This window comes from Oryctolagus cuniculus, chromosome 5 (genome assembly GCF_964237555.1).
Source record: "Oryctolagus cuniculus chromosome 5, mOryCun1.1, whole genome shotgun sequence".
Lineage (NCBI taxonomy): Eukaryota > Metazoa > Chordata > Mammalia > Lagomorpha > Leporidae > Oryctolagus > Oryctolagus cuniculus.
Genome location: NC_091436.1, coordinates 94,861,227 through 94,875,145, shown reverse-complemented (window position 1 = coordinate 94,875,145; position 13,919 = coordinate 94,861,227). Strand labels below are relative to the sequence as shown.

Genomic DNA, 13,919 nt, shown 5'->3' with positions numbered 1-13,919 from the left:
CAATGTGATACCAATCAAGATACCGAGGACCTTCTTCTCAGATCTGGAAAAAATGGTGCTGAAATTCATATGGAGGCACAAGAGACCTCGAATAGCTAAAGCAATCTTGTACAACAAAAACAAAGCCGGAGGCATCACAATACCAGATTTCAGGACATACTACAGGGCAGTTGTAATCAAAATTTAAAAAGGCATAATTTTATAAATGTGTAGATGCACACACATACACGCAAAGAAGCAATTTAAAAATCATGGTCTGTTTGGTTACAGGTTGTATATCTGTGTGTGTTTTGAGTATAATTTATACCCAGTAGGACTGTGCCATATATCTCTATTAACAATTGTTATTAACAATCATTTCTGAGATACTTACAATCCAAGATGATTTTATACTTTGATCTTTTCTCTGATGGCTGATTTGCAGCATGATTTTTAAGACTATTATCAATAACATATAATGACTTCTAAACCAGAACTTTTACTCAATTTGCTTAAATCAGTTCATTAACTATTTCTTCAGATGATAGGGAATTTGCCATGTTTTTGTTATCCAGAGAACTTTGTCCTCTTGAGCTCATAAACTGTTTTTCTAGGTTTCCCTTTTAGCCCAGATTCCCACTGTTCATAGTTGAATATGAGATTCTTTTCTAACTGGAACATCTTTCAATAATTTACTTTCTTTTTCTTTTTTTCTTTAGATCTGCTATACATGCTACTGGGCCTACTTTTTCAGGGAGGGTCATCCTTGTATTTGAGCTCTACACACAGGCTGCTCTCTGAGAGTAACCAGTGTCAGAGTCTACTGCTCCCATTGCTAACACGACAGATGGTGGATGAACCAGCAAGTTCATGGTTGCTATGAAAGCCAAAATAAATGGAGCTGTAATTCTAATTAGTTTTTCCATCTTAATAATAGTGTTTGCAACAGCTGTAAAAGGTTAAAAATGTAGCAGTCATACTTTGATTTTTAGAAATCCATTTTTGTCACTCCCCCTCTTCGTGGAGGAACGACACAGGACCCTGCGCTGTTCTTTCGTCTGCTCGGCCCTCCCCGGGTTTGCTGCTGGTTCTTCCCGGGTTGGCTACTGTCCCTTCCACCTCCGTGGAAGGGCGGTTCCCCCTGGCCACATTCCCCACTTCCGCAGGGGAGCGGCACTCCGCCGGCCGGCTCTCTCGGGGGCTGCACAGGTGTTCCCCTTAGATGTTCCCCTTAGATGTTCCTGGTGCATGCCGTCTCTCTCCTCCTTTATAGTCCTCCTCCGCCAATCCGTGCTCGGCTGCCCACACGCCGAGTACGCTGCTCTCCTCCAATCAGGAGCAGGTCCTACAGTTTATTGGCTGAACTGGAGGCAGCTGTGCAGAAACTGTTTTCTTCTCTCCCAGCGCCATATTGTGGGAGAGCAGGTGCATAGAATAAGTCTTAATTCCAGTAACAGTCTAGTCCGAGCTGCTCCCCACAGATCCCCCTTTCTTTTTATTTTTTGGCGTTGATACGCGCCTGTCTCCGGTGTCCCGTGGCACACACTCTGCTCTACTTGCTAGAGTTGCCACAGGTTCTTACAAGTCCTATCAATCAGGCAAACCGAATCCGTGTCCTCTCTTCGCCATGTTGTGAGGAGGTTTTTAGGCGCTGATGCGTGCCTGTGTTCGGTGACCTGCGGCTCATACTCTGGTCGAGCCGCCTGCTGGTGCTTACCACCTTAATCAGGCAGACCGAATCCAAGCTCTCTCATTGCCATGTTGTGGGGTGACTTATTGGTGTTGATAACGTGCCTGTCTTCGGTGACCTGCGGCGCATAAGCTGCTAGCCGCCCGCAGGTGCTCATCGCCTCACTAATCGGGCAGACCGAATCCAAGCCTTCTAATTGTGGTATTGTGGGGAGGCCTTACTGATGTTAATTCGTGCCTGTCTTCGGTGACCTGCGGCGCATAAGCTGCTAGCCGCCCGCAGGTGCTCACCGCCTCCCTAATCAGGCAGACCGAATCCAAGCTTTCTCATTGCCATGTTGAGGGGAGGCCTTTCTATTTCTCTATTTCTCTATCTCCGGGCATTCCTATTTCTCCCATTTTACTTCTATCTTCCAGCATTCCTATTTCTCTCATTTTACTTCTAAACTTCTGTTTCTCTTATCCCTGCAGCTTCCTGGCGCCCGCCCCGAGGCTGCTTTTCGGCGGCTTCCCGGCTGAGCCGCTTCAGCCCGCTTCTCTCATCTGCGCGGCTTCTCGGCTCTGCGCGGCTCGGCTTTGCGCGCACACTCCGCGGTCTCCGCGCTAGCCCCGCGTTCCCTATCTACTTGTGCCCCGCACGCTCTCTCTGCGCGCGGCAGCCTCCGCGAATCACACAGCGTCAGCTCACGTCTCCGCCACTAGCATTCAATCCAAGTTCCCCGGGCTAGCCTGGCGAATTCAACCCAGCTCACGTCTCCGCCCCACGATTTGGCTACCCGTCCTTTGCTCCCCGGGCTAATCAGACGGATCCCAACCAGGCTTACGTTTCCGCTTCTGGTTTTAACTTTTCGCCCCCTATTCCCGGGCTAACTTGAGAATCCCAAAGTGGCTTTCGTCTCCGCCTTGGCCTGCCCCCCGCGGCTTCAATTTCCCTAACATTTTTCTCTACCCGGTATGTTTCCCTAAGTTTTCTTCCAACAATACTCCTCCCTCATTTCTCCTGGCCTCTCCCCACAGTCCACATCCGAGTCTGTTTGTTCTAGCTTTCACTTTCGCTTTCAACCTTGGAGATTTCTCCCAGCTTCCCCTTGTAGTCCGTATCTGAATCTATGCCTAGGCTTTCAACAGCTTCCTCCGGCACCTCTTTCGTCCGGCTTTTCCCTAGGCTGTTTGCTAGTCTCTCTCTCCGATATTTTCCACTTCTTCCCATTTCTTCCCTCCTAAGTTTCCTATCCGTCCTAGGTTTCCTATCCGAGTCACGGCACCATTATGTCGCTCCCCCTCTTCGTGGAGGAACAACACAGGACCCTGCGCTGTTCTTTCGTCTGCTCGGCCCTCCCCGGGTTTGCTGCTGGTTCTTCCCGGGTTGGCTACTGTCCCTTCCACCTCCGTGGAAGGGCGGTTCCCCCTGGCCACATTCCCCACTTCCGCAGGGGAGCGGCACACCGCCGGCCGGCTCTCTCGGGGGCTGCACAGGTGTTCCCCTTAGATGTTCCTCTTAGATGTTCCTGGTGCATGCCGTCTCTCTCCTCCTTTATAGTCCTCCTCCGCCAATCCGTGCTCGGCTGCCCACACGCCGAGTACACTACTCTCCTCCAATCAGGAGCAGGTCCTACAGTTTATTGGCTGAACTGGAGGCAGCTGTGCAGAAACTGTTTTCTTCTCTCCCAGCGCCATATTGTGGGAGAGCAGGTGCATAGAATAAGTCTTAATTCCAGTAACAGTCTAGTCCGAGCTGCTCCCCACACATTTTCTTTATACATTTTTAAAATGATGATTTGATATACATTCACTGCAGGGAATCATAAAATATAGAGAACTGAAAATAAACAGCTAAAATCACCAATAAGTATACCTTTGTAGACTAATCCTGTTTATGCTTTTATCTTTCTTATTTTTATATAGCCAGTGCCCTACTGTTGTATACATGAGCATACTTGAAAAGATTCATCAAAAACCAGAGGAAGGGTGTTGTAATGCAATAGATTAGGCTACTGCTTGTTGGATTGTGATCCAGCTTCCTGCTGTTACCTACCCTGGGAGGAAGTAGGTGATTTCCCAAGCACCTGGGTCCCTGCAACCCCTGTGGGCGACCCAGGTGGAGTTCCTGGTTCCTGATTTTGGCCTGACTCATCCCTGGCTGTGGGGGCATTTGGGGATTAAATGGGTAGAAGATTCTCTCTCTCTCTCTCTCTCTCTCTCTCTCTCTCTCTCATGCTTTTCAAACAATTTCATATCCTTATGTGTTTATTCACCATACCACTAACATTTTATCATGCTTACAAAGTCTGTGAGAATATAATTTTTGATGACTAAGTAGTTTTCATTTCTGTAGTCATACTGTTATTTGCTGAATTTTCATTATTGTAAATAACACTGTGATCAACATACTATACACAGATTTTTGTGTTCATCATTGGTTATAATATAACCTGTTAGGTTATATATTTTCAGTGTTCAAGTAGAGGATATCAGATAGGTGCACATTGTTGTGGATGGGAGTCGATCTGAAAATATTTTACATAGTGATGTGTTATTCTTTGACGGGTACACAAACAGAGCCTTGGAACTATAATAGAGTCAGGGCATTGCAACTGGGGAAAATTCATGAGCTGAGATATGAATGTGAACAAACTTGAGCTGTGTGTATCTGAGTGTTACTTGATCATATGGAGGGACAGTTTTGAGAAACTGAAGAAAATGAAATTTGAAATATGTGATGTTAGTGGGTATGGCAACCAAATATCCTGAATTTTCTGGGACTTTGTGCTTTAAGCTATCCATTAATTATTTTATTTAATGCAATTTATGTGTAAAGCCCCATAATAATCCAGCAAAGTACAGTGGAAGCTGCAAGGGCCTATACATCTGTAGGGATGATGATATTAAATCAGTGAATGCAGTGGTCTGTCATGTTGTCCATATAATTACATTCATATTGTGAGACTGCAGTTGGAAAAGTATTCTCACAGTGGCAATTGGAAGTCATTGTAAGTACAGAATCTTAACAGAGTCACAACTTAGTTGATACAAATATTTTAAATATTATCACTCTGTAGATTGGAAGGGGACACAGAAGTAGGAATGGGAAGTAAAACTTTTAAGACTTAGTAGAATGAGTTGGACAAGAGGAAGGTCTTGGATTTAAATGGGTAATTTGATTTTCTGGTTCTGACTACCTCATGGATTCTTTAAAAACCTAAAAAACAGATGTGATATATCAGAATTTGGCAAGAATAGGACCCTGAATGTGTATGAGGGTATTTCAAAAGGTAGTGGGGAATAGAAGGAAAAGATATATTTATTTAGATGAAAAAATTTTTGAAATCTATTTATATGAATACCTATGTAAGAAGTTCCCTCAGAGATTCTGATGTGTGTGTCTGATTAGAAACTACTAAATGAATTAATGTATGTTTTTCCCCACCTAGAGAAGTTGCCAAGTTGTCTAGGCCTACTATTTTGAATCTTAAAATGTTTAATATGCACGTATAAACATTTTTCTTCTGTTTAGTTTTTCATACTGTTTTCAGTTCCTGAGAATTCTTTTTTTGTTACTTGGTTCCAAATTGTATTATAAACTTACTGATTAGTGTTACTCTGCAAAACCAATTTTGAGCAAATAAAATATACTGTGAAGGTTTAAAGAGATTTCTAAAACTTCTTTTCTTATTAAATGATAGATACAAAAACCACGATGGATGTGCAGACATGGTATTTGAGAACCTCAAAATTGGCTCTGGCCTTGGCAATTATCCGTTCAAAACCAGCAGACAAAACCAGCAGAGAATACACGGAGCATCTTGCAATGTTGGTATCTGAGAAAGAGTCGAAATGGAAATCAAAAATTGAAGTTTTGGAAGCTGAAGTTCTGGAATTACGTCAAAAACTTCTTCTAAGCAAGATTTGTTCAGGATCATTTAATAGTGGTGAGTATGTGAAATTGATATAGATCAACCTTTTTGTTGTTTTTAGTTACACAGTTGTCTAGAAATTTATTGTCAGAATATGAAATTGTTTGTTTGAAATTAGACTTATTCTATAAAATTCTTTCATTCAATGATTAGTGTTACTTTCCTTTTTAAAAATTATTAATATCAAGAGAACAGATTCTATTTTTGTTATAGGTATAGTTCTAAGATGACAACTGTACTTTCCTTCCTCCTTTCTTCCATTCTCAATTCTCCTCCTTTCTCCCTTTCTTTTTCTTCAATTTTTGCAAAGACATAATTTCAGTCCCCTCTATTACCCCAGGTTGAACTTACCACTGCCCACAATATTTAACAAATAAAAAATAGGAAGACATGAATAGGGCTATATTAGACTTTGAGCTGAGGTGAGAGAATGAAAGTAGACTAGATATGAATATGTTAGTGTTTTAAGCTTATTGGAGTAATTCATGTAAAAATGGCATTGTCCAATTTTATCATTTTACTATAATTTTTATTTTGCTCTTATATCTAGCTATCATGTACAAGCTATGGGCAAGGCATTTAGTGGGAGGTAAGAATCTAAAAAGACTTAAGATGAGGTGCTGTTGTTGCCATTAGTTACTGTTGTGACAGACACTATATTAGAGAGATTCCTTAGCTTTGGACTTCAAGGGTCTGTCTACTTATTATGGAAATGTTACAGAGCCTTCGTCAAGAGGAAGGAGTATGAACGACGGCACAGGAGTGGAGACTATATATCCCATTTGGAACACTGTCAGCATTACATTTTAGAGTGGGTGAGCAGAAAGGAAGATAGGTAATTTAGGATCAGCTACAAAAGGGCCTTGATTGCCTATCTAAAAACATTTTCTGTATCTATAAGTTGACTTCGTTTATAATTTATGATCTCCACCAAGATGCTTGAGAGGTTTATGTGTAGTGACACTAGTACAATAGGGGCAGTCCAGGACTCACTTAAACACACTGAAACATGTGGTCACCTTGTTCTTCACTTTTTTCTTCAAAAAAAGTCACTGGACTTTTTTTGAGGGAGAAGATTGATACACATTTTGATTTGGAAACATGATTCTGGAAAGTTTTGCAAAACTCAGATTACGTTACTCCTTTTGCATAAAACTCTTTCCCTGACTTCTAATTATACTTTATATTAGATTCAGACTTCTTTTTTAATTTAATTTTAATTAATTTCGAACAGATTCAATATGATTTGTAGACACATACAACTTCTTAAAGTAGCCCGCAGTGCTGTGACTGATGTCACCTCTACTCTGCATTTCTTTCCCCAGCAAGACTGTAACCACCATGGCCTTCCCTCCAGCCCATGAAGGCTCTTTCTTGCCATGGATCTCTATTGTGCTCTTCTCTCTGATTTTTGTTGCTGTTATTGTTGCTGGCCTCTTTCCTTCAATAAGTCTTATTCTAAATGAGATGTCCTCAGTGAGTTCTTCCCTGACCAACCTACACACATTTCATCTCCCACTAGTTATTCATCACAGAAACACTTATAATCGATTGGTTTTTGTTTTTATTTATTGCTTTTGTTGCTGCATTATCTCTTGAACTAGACATTAAGTTGACAGAGGAGAGATTTTTGATAATAAGCAGTGTTTTACTCAAATTTGAGCTTTAAGCTTGACATATAAAAGTTGTCCAAAATAACTTGTCAAATGGAAGTGTTAAGAGGGGGTATCTGGTTCAGCCCTAAAGGCATTCGGATCTGGCTGAAAAGCCCATGAGAGTATTTCAGGCATGGAAAGCCAAGACACTCTGGCAAAAGATCTCTGTGAGTGAGATCCCAGTGGAAAGAACAGGTCTTCAAAGAAGGAGGTACCTTTCTCTGAAGGGAGGAGAGAACCTCCACTTTGACTATGACCTTGTCTAAACAAGATAAGAGTCGGAGAACTCAGAGGGCTTCCATAGCCTTGGAAACTCATGACTGGAGCATAGGGAGATTACTGATGCCATAGACAGGAGTGTCAATTGGTAAAGTCAACAACAGGAGTCACTGTGCACTTACTCCTCATGTAGGATCTCTGTCCTTAATGTGCTGTACATTGAGATTTAATGCTATAACGAGTACTCAAACAATATATTTCACTTCGTGTTTCTATGGGGGTGCAAACTGTTGAAATCCTTACTTAATGCATACTAAACTGATCCTCTGTAAAAAAAAAAAAAGAAATTATCAATTCCCAACTTGACTCTCACTGGGATTAAACATGACAATAGGTCTGCTCTGATTTCATCATCATTTAAAAAAAATCATCTATTATTTTTCACTTTATGTTTCTGTGTGGGAGCAAACTGTTGAAATCCATACTTAATGTATACTAAGCTGATCTTCTGCATATTAAGATAATCGAAAATGAATCTTGATGTGAATGGAAGGGGAGAGGGAGTGGGAAAGGGGAGGGTTGTGGGTGGGAGGGACGGTATGGGGGGGAAGCCATTGTAATCCATAAGTCGTACTTTGGAAATTTATATTCATTAAATAAAAGTTTAAAAAAAAAAGAGGGGGTATTTGGGCTGTAGCAATGGTTAGATAGTTTTAAAAGCTAATTTCAAGGGCCAGCACTGTGGCGTAGTGGGTAAAGCCGCCTCCTGCAGTGCCGGCATCCCATATGGGTGCTGGTTTGAGTCCCAGCTGTTCCACTTCCAATCCAGCTCTATTTTATGGCCTGGGGAAGCAGTAGAAGATGGCCCAAGTGCTTGGGCCCCTGTACACATGGGAGACCTGGAAGAGGCTCCTGGCTCCTGGCTTCAGATCGGTGCAGTTCTGGCGCTTATGGACAATTGCAGAGTGAACCAGCGGAAGGAAGACCTCTCTCTCTCTCTCTGCCTCACCTCCTCTATGTAACTCTGACTTTCAAATAAATAAATAAATCTTTTTTAAAAAGTTAATTTCAATGCCTATGTGAAGAATTATTTGTTGAGCTGTCTATGATAGAACTGAAATGAGAGACAATTTTGAATGATTTTAGAGAGACACTTTAGACACTTGTGAATGATTTCAGGGAGTGATTATGAGAAACAACTATTTGGGATGATTGAGATTCCCAGACTAGTTTACTAAATGAATCACTATACTTTGAATCCAATGAACACAGAAATTAGCTTTTATGGTAAAAGATTGAGTCCAGATTTCCTGATTGTAGCTAATCTCTAGAATATATAGGGATTAACTAGAATTAATGTGAAAATATGATCCTAAAACTCAAAAGCAATGAGCAGGATGGAACTATAGTCTCATGGATTTTGGATTTGTTGGCACCTAAGTAATAGCTGAAGTTATAACTGTAGATTAAACTGACAGGCAGAATTGAGCTGTCAAGGTGCAGATTAGAGGCTTGTACATTCCAAAATTCCAAAGGTGGGCAGAGACAGTGGAGACATTATCACATTAATGTGTCTAAATATAGTACACACATGCATGCGGTATTTAATAGGGGACTCGCTCACTTTAGTTTTGAGAATTACCAGGAAAAAACTCAATAACTGAATACCCAGATACAGAAATCTCATTTTTGCCTGAGCAAAAGTAGTGTTACATAATTTGCACCCGTTTTCAGCCTTTAGGGTTCTTGGTAATGGTCTCTTTAGTTTACTCAGTAAATGAACAGAAAAATATGATCAGCCTCCTTCATTTTTTTCCTTCTGTAGTTACATAATTAATGTAATGGTGCAAATGTGAAAATTTACGGTGGTCTAAAACTATGACCTTCATAAACACCATGTTGTCAAAACTGTTGTTTGCCATCAGGGGACTATTTATGATACTGATTTAGTATGCATATTATTTGTTAGCAATTTGTTAGAGTGCTTAATAGTAAGAGCATGGGTGATAACCTGTTTTTATACTGAATATTTCACTTACAGTTCCTGTGAGAGAAATTTTCAAAAATCCTATAATTAAAATAAATTTTACTCATGGCCAGAGTTGCAGGTAAAGCATTTTGGCACAGATGTTTGGAAGTAATCTGCTTCTCCATCTGTTAGCTTCAACTTCAAAAGTGAGGAATAAATCGATAGACTCAGATACACGGAATAACTGTTAAAGGGGAGAGAAAAATGTAAGAAGGGGATATTAAATTGATGGGAAAATCGAAGAAGGACAAAGCGGTAATTTAAAGAGATGTAATTTGAAAAATTCACAAATCTTGCTGTAAGGACTTCCATACTTGAACAATCAAAACTATATTATAGATACATTTATATTATTGAATATTTCCTACTGGAATTTTCAGAGTTGCTTTACATGTATAGCTATTCTTGAGTGTTCAGAAACAGCAGGCCCTCAATAAATGTTAAATTGAATGCATCTTGACAGATTGAGAGGTTGGGGAACTTAATTTACAGCATCAGCTATCCATTGAAGCAACCAAGAAACCCAGAATTAAGTGAAGCATAACATGGCAAAGTAAATAAATAAGGAAGTATGATATGGTTTATGTAGCATTTTAGGAACTCAGCTACTTCTTTTTCCTGATATATTTTTGTATAGCTTCTTAAAGAAGAATAAGCCTCTATTGTATTTATCACAAGATTGGTAGGTATGAAAAAAAGAAAAATAAAATTCTATTTTAGTTTTACACTATATTCTTATTAGGCTTAATTGCTCATTAGTGGAGGAAGGGAGGAAAAGAGGAAGAGAGAGAGTGGGAAATAGGGAGGTAGGAAGCCCAGGTATCAAGTGATGCATTTCTGAAAATCATTTTGGAGATGTGTGACAGCATAGTTAATGATCTACTCAATAGGCAACCCCTTTCCTTATTATACAAGCACTCCAATCCCCCACCCCACCCCACCCCCGGGAGGGGGAAGCAGAAATTTCTCATTCTTTGGGGGTTAATAAAACAAACAAACAAACCAACAAAAACCTCTCTTTTGCTAGAATTGATGAAGGTTTAGTACAGTCCTAATTCTGGCCAACAACTGGTAAAAAACAATTTTGGTCGATTTTGATCAAGATGGCCTGTTTGGATAAAGAGACTAAGGCTGGTGGAAGAGAGTAATTTTAAAAATATTTTACCTCCGTCATTTGTTTTGTGTAGCAAGGCACTTCTACATGAAGATTGATGCTTAGGACAGTGGTAACCATTTTGCAACAATGAAGCAATATTGAAAAAATTAATTCTGTCATGCAAAAATGGTACTTTAGGAAGAAGAGCTTTGGTCCTTGATGGCATTGCCAAGTACCCAGAGCTATTCCAATACTACTTTATTAGGACTTTAAAAAAGTTAAACAATGGTTTAAGTCATTGTTAATATATATTGTTTCTTTCAAAAATTGATTTTAGGGGGCCAGTGCCATGGCAGATTAGGTTAATCCTCCGCCTGAGGCGCCAGCATCATATATGGGCATTGGGTTCTAGTCCCAGTTGCTCCTCTTCCAGTCCAGCTCTCTGCTGTGGCCTGGGAAGGCAGTGGAGGATGTCCCAAGTGCTTGGGCCCTGGCACCCACATGAGAGACCAGGAGGAGGCACCTGGCTCCTGGCTTTGGATCGTTGCAGCTCCAGCTGTTGTGGCCATTTGGGGAATGAACCGGCAAATGGAAGACTTTTCTCTCTGTCTCTCTTTCACTGTAACTCTACCTGTCAAATAAATAAATAAAAATATTAAAAAAAAAAAGAAAATTGACTTTCATGTTTGTTTGAAAGGCAGAGATAGGCAGAAAGATCTTGAACTTCCTGGTCTAATCCCTAACTGCCCACAACAGCTAAGACTGTGCCAGGCCGAATCCATGTGTCTGGAACTCAATCCATATCTCTCACGTGGGAGAACATAGGTCTGGTCTCTGAAAAGAGTCATTGTCATAAAATAACAATAACAAGTTAATCTTTTTTGCCCCAAATTAGAAAGTATATATATATATATATATATATATATATATAATTTATATATTTCTTTAAAAAACAAACATACTTAAAGTGTGGTTGGTAAGTTTTGACATATGTATGCAACTGTGAAGCTATCAGTGTAATCAAGTTAATGAACATACCTGTAAACACCAGACATTTCTTCATGCCCCTTTGTAATCTTTCTCTCTTGTGTTTTAAAGCTTTTTCCTGTACATTTTATTTTTATATATTATTTAAGGTACACAAATTTCATATATTTCATGTATACAGATTTATGAAAATAATACTTCCCACACTACCTTCCCTCCTGCCCACATTCCTGCACCTCTTCCTCTTTCCTCTCTTAATCATTCTTTTAATTTTTACGATGATCTATATTCAGTTTATTTTATATTCATAAATTAACCCTACACTAAATAAAGAATTCGACAAATATTAAGAAGAAAAAACCAAAAAACAAAAAACACTGTTCAGGGCTGTAACAATCATCAAACGTCAGAATCTCAATTTCACTCCTATACATAACATTTTTGGTACTCCATTAGTTGCCACAGATCAGAGAAAATATATGGTATTTGTCTTTTGGTGACTGGCTTATTTCACTAAATATAATGTTTCCAGTTGCATCCATTTTGTTGCAAATGACAGAATTTCAATTGTTTTTATCACTGAGTAGTATTCCAGATTGTATATTTATCATAATTTCTTTATCCAGTCATAGGTTGAGGGACATATGGGTTGATTCCATTTCTTAGCTATTGTGAATTTAGCTACAAAAAACATGCGGGTACAGATAACACTTTCATATGTTGATTTCATTTCCTTTGGTTAAATTCCCAGGAGTGGGATTGCTAGTTTATATGATAAATCTGTTTTAGCTTTCTGAGGTATTTCATATTGTTCTTCACAGTGGCTGTACTAGATTACATTCCCACCAATGGTGAATTAGGGTACCTTGGTCTCTGCATCCTCACCAGCATTTATTGATTTTTTATTTCTATATAAAAACTGTTCTAACTGGGGTGAGGTGAAACCTCATTGTGGTTTTGATTTTCATTTCTCTGATGGCTAGTGATCCTGAGCTTCTTTTCATGGGTTTGTTGGCCATTTGGATTTCCTCTTTGGTTTGGTTTTGTTTTAAAGATTTTATTTATTTGACAGGTAGAGTTACAGACAGTGAGAGAGAGAGACAGAGAGAAAGGTTTTCCTTCTGTTGGTTCATTCCCTAAATGGGCGCAATGGCTGGAGCTGCGCAAATCTGAAGCCAGGAGCCAGAAGAATCTCCTGAGTCTTCCAAGCACTTGGGTCAGGTGCCAATCCAAAGCCAGGAGCCAGGTGCCTCCTCTTGGTCTCTCATGTGGGTGCTGGTGCCCAAGCACTTGGGCCATCCTCCACTGCCTTCCCGGGCCACAGCAGAGAGCTGGACTGGAAGAGGAGCAACCAGAACTAGAACCGGCACTCATATGGGATGTTGGCGCTACAGGCGGAGGATTAACCTAGTGTGCCATGGCGCTGGCTGGATTTCCTCTTAAAAAATGCCTGTTCAAGTCTTTTGCCCATTTCTTAACTGGATTGTTTGTTTTATTGTTGATTCTCTTGAGCTCTTCATAGATTCTGGATATTAATCCTTTGTCAGCCACATAGTTTGCAAATATTTTCTCCTGTTCTGTCCGGGTTGCCTCTTTACTTTGCTGAGTGTTTCTTTTGCAGTGCAAAAGCTTCTCAGTTTAATGTAATCCCATTTGTCTATTTTGGCTTCTGAGTCTTTTCCAAGAAGTCTTGGCCTTTGCCAATATCTTTCAGAGTTTCCTCAATATTCTCTAATAATTTGATGGTATCAGCTTGTAGATTTAAGTGTTTGATCAATTTTGAATGGATTTTTGTGTAAGGTATAAGGTAGGGGTCTTGCTTCATAGCTCTACATGTGGAGATCCAGTTTTACCAGCACCGTTTGTTGAAGAGACTGTCCCTTCTCCAGAGATTGATTTTAGCTTCTCTGCCAAAGATAACTTGGTTGTTGATGTGTTGATTGATTTCTGGAGTTTCTGTTCTTTTACCATTTTTCCTGGTCCCAGTCCATTCAGCCTCAACCCCACCTCTTTTTTTCTCACCCTGTTTTGGAAATGTACTGAGGAAATATTGTAACTAATTGCTTTACAGTCACAACTGTGTATCTCAGCATTTAAAAGTTATGGTATTCATTATTTTATATATGCTTTTAAAAGTATGGAAAACAAATGCATAAGCATTTCCCTCTCAGTTTTTCTGTAATTGCTCATGATATAAATTGTCAAATATAATAGTGATGGAAATTTACTCAAACTTTTTGTTGAATTAAAACACACATGCTTAATATACATGTCCATTGGAGAGTGTATACTCAGGAGAGATTTTAATGAAAGCTTCCACAGTAATTCAAAATAAATTTGTAATTATACTA

General features: G+C 39.8%; 1 protein-coding gene across 1 annotated transcript in view; it reads left to right on the top strand.

The window, feature by feature from the left end:
• The window catches only part of MEI4 (meiotic double-stranded break formation protein 4), a 255,080-nt gene that overhangs the window by 57,126 nt on the left and 184,035 nt on the right, over positions 1-13,919 (top strand). Inside the window, exon 2 of the mRNA XM_051854544.2 lies at positions 5,352-5,597. Within this exon, the coding sequence (XP_051710504.1) occupies positions 5,352-5,597 (246 nt within the window). The remainder of the gene's footprint in view (positions 1-5,351; positions 5,598-13,919) is intronic.